The sequence below is a fragment of the Tigriopus californicus genome, chromosome 7 (genome assembly GCF_007210705.1).
Source record: "Tigriopus californicus strain San Diego chromosome 7, Tcal_SD_v2.1, whole genome shotgun sequence".
Lineage (NCBI taxonomy): Eukaryota > Metazoa > Arthropoda > Copepoda > Harpacticoida > Harpacticidae > Tigriopus > Tigriopus californicus.
In genome coordinates, this window is record NC_081446.1 from 13240356 (window position 1) to 13250649 (window position 10294).

The window sequence follows — 10294 nt, forward strand, 5'->3', positions numbered from 1 at the left end:
CCAGCCAACACTTGCCCGAATCTTCTACTCGCTGTTCCCCACGTCTTCTCGGGATTTGGGCATAGAAGAATAAAGGGATTGGGCACATCAAAAAATCATTTCAACTTCTGCTCCACATCATCTTGGAGAGTCATGAGTTCTGGCTTTCTTTCAATTCTTCGAATGACAAGGGATAGATAACTAAGAGTGCTCGAAAATCATGTCCTGCCCATGACACCTTTGGATCAATTGTACGTCCCTGTGGACAGGCTCAACAACTAAATTGAAGGTCCCTTGAGCACTTAAGTGAACCTTGCTCCCGCGTGTCAAACTGATATGACATGACATTGGGATTTCGCCATACTTTTGAGTAAAATATCTTTCACCTCGTGCACTTGAAATTGGAGCACCAAAATTGGTTCCGTTTCCACCTTCAAAAAAAGGAGGGAGAGCAATTTGGAAATGAGAATACCCTGATCTTCTTTCCGATCTTCCCCAGGATTAGGTTCCGAAAATTGGGTGGAAAGCAATCCCTCGTCCTCAGCCCAATCTGAATTCATGGAGCCTCAGAAATATCCCATAATGCCGGGATATGATTCCTCGTGGCTGAAATTGAATCTCTAATCACCCCAGGGAAATGTGATTACGGTCTCAATGGGATTGCTCGGTTGCAGCTCCCCTGTTCTTGGTTGGTTAACTAATGCTCTCCTTCGTTTTAAGTGTTGGGTTGGCTCCAAAATGATCGGCATGAAATAATAGTACAATTCTAAAGCTCGTAGTTTTGTTATTACCTTGCAGCACAGCATTGATAAGCTGTGTCCCAATATTGTCATTAAGACTGAATGACAATACATCATAATCCCTTGACGTGAAACTTCTTTGGAAATGACAAGCAGCTTCAATTTCCAGTAGTTTAACAAGTCCTCATGTTCTCATTCTCATATTACGACCGATTTCTCGTTTCCATTTCCAATGTGGCTTTGCTAGGGAGCAACTCGGCTCAATAAGGTTCTTGGAATAAGAACGGGAATCAAATTGGAATCCTGTTGCTTAGAGACTGGATATAGGCTGACTCTGAAGAGAGTCTAGCTGGCGAGTTGGTTCTTCATTGGAATTCATTTCCTTTTCAATGGATTAGATTGCCCTGAACACGATTGGAAAAGTGAATTGAAGTGAGGAAGTGGTGGGGAGGGGGAAAAAGGGTTCCAAGTCCTTCAATAGGAGTTTTTTTTTCTAGCCGTCGTCAAGCCAAATTTCCTCCCTTTGCCACCATCAATATTCAGTATCGGCTTTTGTGAGCAAAGAAATCAAGTCGAATTGGATCTCTGGTCTCTTGTTCCAAGTGCGTCTTCAATTCACTCAAGCTCCAGTGAATAGGGTCACTTGACTCCATTGGCACCTCGACAAACGTTTGTTTTAAGAGGATACAAAAATCCTTGAAGTCGCTTCAGGAGCCATTCGAGACATCCACGAGCTTGCTTTTACGAGGGAATGAAAAGGCCAAATCCATTTCTCCCTTTGGTCCATGGCATAGGAAATCAATGGGATCGGGGATTCTTCTATTCGCTCTCGTAGGCTTGACATTGGATTTATATCGACAGTCAATGAGGGTTTCCAGCATTTCGGACCCACCAAGGGTGACTCGATGTTTATTGATGATAATAATACTCATCATAATCATAATCGTAGATATCTTAGGCCATAACCGTAACCATTGCCATAACATAACATAAGCCTGGTGCTCCGTTCATGTGGACGATCTGGCTCCTGTCATCACCATGGAGGAATGGAGGAAGGCTTTTCGGCCTGTTATTGTCCGCGGATTCGGGTAGCCGAGGCCGGCTTTGTTAGCGAAATGAGCGAGCTAGAGCCTCCAATCTCCATATAAATTAACTTTTCCTTCCTCTCCTCTTGTTCCAGGCAGGCTGATGCCAAGGTCCGCCACTTCATGGTGAATGGGACCACGACGGCCACGAGGATCCATACGGCGAGTACATCTATTGGAACATTGAGCAGGATTGGAAGAGGAGCGGCGGATCAAAAGAAACTGATACGCGCCTCCATTAGCCATTTGCTTGTGGATTGACCAGTTTTTTTGGTCACTGGGCCTAAACAGACAATTGGAACTCATTTGGAAGACCACAGCCAGATTCGCTCCCATGCTTCGTGATTACATTATGCCTGTGAACAAAGCGAGCCCGTGAAGTTCCAGGATAAAGGACCTTCAGTGCTGTTTGTGTCGAGCGTGAGTGTGGAACACACTAAAAGTGATCTCACGGAACTGGCAATCGGTGTGATCTCTTGTGAGGAAAAATAGGAACAACAAACACCCATTCAGTGGTTAGTTTGTACATGGATCAAGATCGGGACAAGAGGTTTGCAAAAGGAGGCCATTACTGAAATGGGCTCTCCACTTCCTGCTTCCGTGCTCAGAAATTGAGCTCGACACTCAAATGCTCCACATTAAAGGGTTATCATCCTAATTCATGACCCTAGAACATTCGCGTTGGCGAAGAAGCCTTTCCCGGAGGAAAACACCGTAATGGATCTCTGAGACTGACTTTTGAGACGGCCCAAGGGAAAGCAAATTGACCACCAACCTCAACCGAAAGAGCTTCAACACCCCTCTCCAAGTGGTCATGGTCAGATAAGACAAGTGCGTTCATTCAGACTAAGTTTTAGACTTCTCCGCCGAAAAGCACATCCCAACTTGACTTGGTTGGACGAGAGTGGCACCGTACCAATGTACCAATTGAGTGAGGCGAGCAAAGAGACCGAAGAATGATTGGTTGCTCTCTGAAGAACTGACGAACCACCCACCAAGAGAGCCTCTCTCTCTCTCTTTAGTAGTGCAAGAACAGAACCACCGAAAGAACACAAGGAAATTAGTGAAGGCACGGTCTTCCACGACACACGGCACAATGGTCACTGATTGCGGTCCCAGCTTCACCAAATGCTTCCTCACATTACTCAATTTTGTCTTCTTTGTAAGTAGAACAGTGCTGGGTATTCGCTTTTGTATTGCTGAATTGGCAGAGCTACTACGCCTTATTGGTGTCTTCAGTCTTGTCTGCTGTCATGACCATTGGTGGGGACTGATTCAACATTGAAAGTAGTTCATCGATTGGGATGAGACTAACCAAGAACTGACTTGGAACAGATTATTTTCTTCACTTCCTGCATACATGAATCGATGAGAACTGAAGTTAATAATGCTTGGCTGTAATTTTTATTTTTTGATACATACAACATTTTATTAACATGATGAATGGAAGTCTTGGAAAAGAAGGCAGTGATTCATTAGCGTAGAGGAAAAAACTCAAGTGCACTTGAAAGCTTGCAAAAAGATGCGATTATCTGAGGACAGGTCCTTTGAAAGAGATAAAAGTAAGTAGACTTTTTTTAAAATAGTGTGAGGTTCTGCTTTCAGATGATAACCTGTTCTTTCTAAATTTTGATTCATAGCCGTGTCCCAATTTAAAGTTCATGCTCTTCCTACGAAATCCTTTAAAGATCATCGGTAAAAATACCTTTTTGGAAGCTACCTTTTTAAGACATTAGTTGTTGACATGTCCAGGAGAAGTTTCTCTAAAATTGGATGACTCGTCACTAGCTACGTTTGGTACACACATTATTCTTTTTGAAAAGCAAGCATCCATTTTTCTTTTTTTCAGAGTCCTTTGTTGGAAATCAGAATCAGTTTAATGTTAAAAGTTGATCGAATGCATTTTGATGAGTAAAATTCTCAATTCATTTCCATGATCAGAACTCTATTCTTACTTCACTGTTACGTTTGAGAAAAATATTTTCCTGCAGGTTAGGTTTGGAATTTGGAACCACAGTTATGGAGAATTATATTTTTGACAGTTGTCCATATTTTGCGATTAATCTATTTCCGCAACTTGGATTTCACTGAATTTACGTTTTTCAATATTGGAAAAAACAAAGCTTAGCTTGCACTATTACATTTTTTTCGAACGACGATTCGAGTTCCAGAAAACTGTTTAATGGATCTCGTTGAATAGCAAGCAGCCTCCATCTCTGTAAAGAAACATCTGAACAGAATTATGTCCAACTCCATGAATGATCCCACTTTCCTCGTGGGCTAGAGGGTAAAGAGTCGAAGAGAGTGAGGCACAATGCCTTATTGAGATGGATCAATTGTGCTCCAATCAATGCCTTCTGTCGGCAAATGGACCCGTGATGAGATTGCTCCACTAAGAGACGTGTTCCCATTTTCCGTTCCAGTTCTCGAGCTCGGCGATATTGATCCTAGGATGCTGGCTCTATTCGCACAAAGAGTCCTTCATGACTCTCACTCAACTTGGATTGGAGAACCAGCATGTCCAGGTAATAACCGAGCTTATCATTCCAGAGCATTAAAGTCCATATCCATGTTGTGAATCGTCTCCAAGATGTAACGATGTAGAGTGTCCTCAAACCAAAATCGGCGGTGTGTCAGAAAGCTTTTGAGAGAGTATTTCACACCCCGTTCGACAAAAGAACGGCTCCATAAAATGACAAAAGGTCAGCGGGAGTTCCAAGATAGTTTTCTTTATATCAAGGCAGGCTTGGGTGTGGGATGATCTCTTTTGTTTGTGAGTGGAGCAGAGGCATTTATCTCTTGCAGCCACATTTTTTCCCTTAGAAAGAGTCATAAGCAGTGACAAGGGTGCAAACCCTGTGCCTTTTAGCCCTTTTCCTCCGATGGGAGTGGTTGCCAAACAGAGATCTTAAAACCCACTATCAATTGACACTGGCTCCTCGACTTGGCCAAATATGAGAATAGGAAAATCCTGATGGATGAGGTGACAAGACCGAGTATGCATGTTGCCTACTCATTACCGCTTATTTGATATCATGGAGTGGGAACAAGAACGGTCGGAGGCCCCATTCCATCATTTCTGGCCTCTCATTTTCGTGTTTATTCATACGCATAAAGGCATGAAAGCCTCGCACGAAACGGCGGAAACACAAGTCATCGCCTTCGATACCTTTATAAATAACCGAGTAGTCTGGAAATGACTTTCTGGGCCACTAACCAATCAAAGAAACCGCCAAGTCTATTCCGTACTCTAACTCCCATCAGATTGATTGCTTCTGAGTTGCTGGCTTGACGTCGAATCTTACATCGAACAAGTGCCATAAACAGTACGTAAAAAAAGGTGAAATAACTTTTTAAGTCATCAATGTATCTGGTCTTTTGTTGAGCCATCTTTTAAAATTTCAAAACCGATTTTTGAAGCGCCTAGTTACTTACATTCTTCAACACTAGGGTGTCTAGGGCTTTCCACTTTCTTTGGCACATTCTTTGGGGGTCAGGAACCTCAGAGACGACCGGATTTCGATACCGAAACCTTGCATGACCAATAGATCATGGTAGCAAATAACTGGTTTCCAACCTCACAATCGGGGTCGACTGTCTGTAGAGAGTGTTCTTGGTATTACTTTCAATTGTCCCAATGATTTATGGATGAACTTCGAGCATTCTTGTGAGTAATGCGATGCGCATCCCTCCACCAACGAAAAAAGTTTGTAGTCGAATAATGAAGAAAGATGGTGTTCAAAACCAAAATCTAGCATCCTATTTAGAAGGGGGAGAAGACTTGACAGCTCCGATTCAAGTCAGGAACCATGATACTCGTTTTTTTTTACATTCCCAGATTTCCAAATTTCCCAACGGATATTTGATTGAAATGGCTCAATTTCGTGTTTCAGCTCCCAACGGAAGTCGCCAAGACGATTCAGGAAATTAATCAGCCTCTGGCTTTGGAGCAACTCGCCCATGGGCTCCTTTATTTGGGAGGTTTCGTTTTCCTCGTCAGCATGGTGGGCTATTGTGGTGCTTCCAAGGAATCAAGGTTCTTACTGGTTCTGGTACGTATCCATATTTACCGTTTGTACAATATGCCCTTCAATAACCAGTTGATCGATCGACAAGCGTAGGCTGCAAATAATATAGGTTTGGTACATGAAATGAAAACGAGAACTGCCTAAGAAGGAGCATCCAGAGACTTGGATCACTCCAAAGGAGCAATGCGGGACAAATAGAAAAGTTTATTCTTACGCGATGTAACTGTGCTTTGGACAGTTTTTTTTTAGCGTGTCACTTGCCGTGAGATAAGGGATGATAAGTTTGCTTGAATTCGGTGGTTCTTTTGGGTCTAATGGGGGTCTTTTAAATTGGAAAAAAAGTCTCTTAAAAAGGCCGGAAATGACTGCTTCTGGTTGAGACATGATACAATTCTGTTCCTTTCCTCGTCTGGAACCACGTAGTGAACCCCCACCATCTTCAAAGGTTCTTTTTAAATACTGGAAAGAAATTTGCAGGCAATCTGAGCGAAACTCCCTATATCCAAAACACAGTGAGATACATCAATCTTTGTCTGTGGGAAAGTTTTCCAAAACAACTTTCTCTGCTCGGCGACACGGTGTTTGAGCTTCGCCATTCGCAGTTCCAGATCCCGAAGAAAATCCCACAATGCTAGACATCATGAAATGTAAATAAGTGCTTGAAGAGTGGCAAAAAACCTTGCCTCAATTCATGAAAGATGACTGCGGAGGCGATGATGGTAAAAAGCAGGATCTGTGTTGGTTGCTTCCACTGGCATTCTCTTTGCCATATTTGAGCACGCAGCACAGGCAAAGAACTTTTGTTCAACCAACAGGTTGGGTGTTTGGCTTGGAAATTTGTTGGGAATCTCTAGATTAATCCGTTGTGATAACAATTCTCGCATGGTCGCAATTCCATTTCATCAGGCTTTCTCGAAACCCAAGACAATACCTCCCTCCCATTGGCCATAGAGTTTGTTGTTATTTCTGCACAAAAGGATAGATCGGGGATCTGTACTCAAGACATGGGTGGAGTTCTGAATGCTTTGGTTTGGGAGGCTTTAGGAGAATTGGCGGTTGTTGCAACACAATGTCACTGAATGCAAGTTAATGAGGAGCTGCGAGAACAATTGCCGTCAAAGCCAGAATTTGGGTCCAGTTCTATTGAGCTTCAGTGGTGACGGTCCAGGAGGTCTGGAGGTCCCTGTCACATTCAATCATATTTCATGAAAACTTTCTGACAAAACTCGTTTTCGTTTTTCTTGCTCGCGTCTGTTTCTCATTGTTGTACAACAAAAACTGATTTGTTCAGGGTTGCCACGTTCAATTTCTTTTCAACCTGGTTGACATCGAGAAAGGTGCACGAAACTAAGGGTCAGTGGGAATTCAAAGCTTTTGGGATCCTCTTTTTCGACAGTGATGCAAATTAGTCGGTATTGGATTGGATCATGATTGAGACTGCCCATTGAGCAACCCTGGATGTAGAACAAGTTTTATGGGCTGAGAAACTGTTTCTGGTTGGAGCGGTGTTCACTTGAAGTGGTATTTATTGTTGTTCCATGACTGGAATCTTTTGCCCACTTTTGTGTGCCAATTGTTGTCACGTAGTTCTATCTTGTTGGCAAAAATAGGCATTCTCAACTTAACTATCCAAATGAGCTAGATCCTGGTGGAAAGACCACTTTAAGAGAGCCACTCTTCCATGTTCCATCATATATGGTCACATCAATGAAACCGCGAATCTAACCCGTCCTGCCATACAGTTTGTGAGATGGCTTGTGAGAAAAATAGCCTTTGGAGGTGGTTTTTGTATGGATTCAATCGGGAGGGAAAACAACGGCATCTTCAAAAGCAACTGATAACTGACTTGGACCAAATTTGTGAGCAATTCTGGGTATGACTAGATTCCAACTAATGGAGTCAGAAAGGCTATGTCGAGAACGGGGGGTTTCAGAGCTTATCTCGAATGACATCCATAACTCGGCCATAAAGTAGAATGACACAATTTCATTGCTCTCCGCCCCTAAAAGTGAAACTGTGGAAATAGTCTCAGAATCTCCGAGGCTCTTGAAACCCTTTCAAGGGCCATGGACAAGGAGGGTATTTTCCGGAATGCAATATTTACTTACTCCCCAATATGCCCTGAGGTGAGATGGTCGTCTTTCTCCGTTGCTCATCATCATGTCCTGGAGGACATCAAGAAAATGGGGTGAATATCATGTGTTCCCAAAATGAAGACCGTAAGTGTTCCAATATCCATCCAAGGATCCAGATGTGGTGCTCTTGTGGCTCATCATCGCCTGCATCGCGGTGTTCCTCTGGTCCTCAATGTCCGTCCTAAAAGCAATCAGAAGAAAAGAAAATAAAGGCCAATTCTCTCACCAGGGTCCCATTACACAAATAGATGGAATTGCTCCTCAAATACTATTGGCCAAAGGACGAAGGGAGGCATAGAAAGCGAAAAGGAACGACGACGGCGACTGGGTCTGATATCTTTTCCCTTATTTTACAAGCCAAATCGACTCCCAACCAATTGAGAAATGTAATATTATTCAGTAATGGACAGGAAAGAGGGTAGCATGTGTTCCACGACCATTTGAGGTTTTGAGCTTTATTGGAAACCAATATTCAGATCCTTGTTGAGAGATTTTGCACCTCATTTTTACCTTCAGCCGCCCCATTTCGGTTCGTGGTAATGAAATGGTTAGAGAGAGACGTCATTTGGTTTTTTGGGGAATGGAAAGATGGCATAGTTGGCTGGCATTGATATTTAGAATTACATTTATTGCATTTATGTATTTGAGGTGCTAGAGTCGGAGGGGTGAAGTTAGCCATCACAAAGTCCAATTTATTTCTGCTAGGCAGTGTCATGATGTCCGGTATTAGAATGGTTCTCTGTCTGTGGGGGTGGTTTAGCGTCTACAAGTTTCCTTGAGAAAGGTCGGGGAGGAGAATCGAACCTGAGACCTCTCTCATATTGGGAAACGGCGTTAACCACTACGCCACGTCTTTTCCTGTTGAACTAATTTCCCTGAGAAGACCAGATCCACGATGGTGCATGTTATCATTATCGTGTCTTTTTCAAAGTTTGGCTGACAAAATGTCATGCTTGTCACTGAGGACAAAATGGAACATTTTCCTGGAATTAAGATGCGAGAGAGAGTGTCAGTAATTACGTAGAAAACTGAATTGGCAATTTCTTTGAATATTCATCACGAACCCACTCGCTCTAGTGTTCCCGTTTTTTTCTTTTATGTTCTTGCCAAGCACTTTATTTGCATGAACTTGGCATTAGTTCTCTCGGGATATGACAGCCCAATATTGGATCATTTAATCATTTACCAAAGGTCTAAATAAAGACCCGGCCATTGAATGAGTCTAAAAATCCTTTAATCCAACCCCGAGATCTCTCTACTTAAACCGAGACCGAATATCCTTGACTTGGATGTGGAGGCTAGTTGCTTCGATTGAAACCGTGATCCAGTCAAAGGCCAATGCTTGAATGGTCCTCGACTAGTTTCGAGTGTCGAATAGCCCTCCACAATGGAAAGTAATGCCTTGCCCACGACCTTGACAAGAAGAGTATTTGACGAAGATTGATTCTCGCTCTTTCGTCGAGCGTATCGCTCGCCTTCCTTCTCGAATATGGACACAATGCAATGCAGATCGAAGCCAGAGGAGCCACCCAAGGTTTGATGCACATGGAATTGACTTGAAATTGCCTGGAGACGGATAGAGTGCATCAATGGAGGCGTTCCACTCGAACTCTCTCGGTGTATTAAAAGAAATAAGCCCTGTCCCTGACGGCGCCTCTTATCCTAACCATCGTCCAAAAAAGGCGCTTTTGTTCCAAAAATTGTTCCAGATTTCTGACGATGATGCGGCCCCAAGAAGAGCCCGAACACGCAGTTGCATCCCTGTCATACTTAATGTCAGAATTTTTCTGCATTCACTCTTGGAGGGCAATGCAGATCTTGTGTGGAATCAAGAAGTCCCTTGTCTCATCGCGAATCGGACTTGAAGAAACTACCCTACTGTAGAAGGAGAAAGTTGAGGAAATTTATGATCTCTCGCGTCATTTGCGAACTGAGGGAATGGCTGGGACTTCAACTCTTGTCAAGCTCGCCGACCACAATTTCGTGAATGCGTTTACGTTAGGGTCTGCAATGAGAGGAAGGCTGAGGGTGGACCGTCGTTGGGTTGTGTGGGCTATCTATTTGCATTTCTCGCACTTTCAACATGGCTTTTTGAAATGCAAATGGACTTTGAGAGCTGCGGGAATATTTGAGGCCAGATTTTGATCACTGCTCCCAGCGACGCTGTCAACCTCTAACCCCAAAGTTGTTGGAGGCGAAGAAAAAGAAGCTGACTTCAAACAAGCTCTGTTGATTTAAAATTTGTCCTTGAAGCCATGAAAAGTGGAACCACCCGGATTCCAATGTTTTGACTGTCAAAGGAATAATTTCATTCTGTCTCTTTTACT

The 10294-nt window shown here is 43.2% G+C and overlaps 1 protein-coding gene across 1 annotated transcript in view; it reads left to right on the forward strand.

Annotated features, from left to right (window-relative positions):
* Positions 1 to 10294, forward strand: part of LOC131883522 (tetraspanin-18-like) — a gene marked incomplete in the record, with an annotated part of 30881 nt that overhangs the window by 15654 nt on the left and 4933 nt on the right. Inside the window, 3 exon segments of the mRNA XM_059231011.1 lie at positions 1900 to 2966; positions 4228 to 4329; positions 5698 to 5856. Coding sequence (XP_059086994.1) covers positions 2901 to 2966; positions 4228 to 4329; positions 5698 to 5856 — 327 coding nt within the window.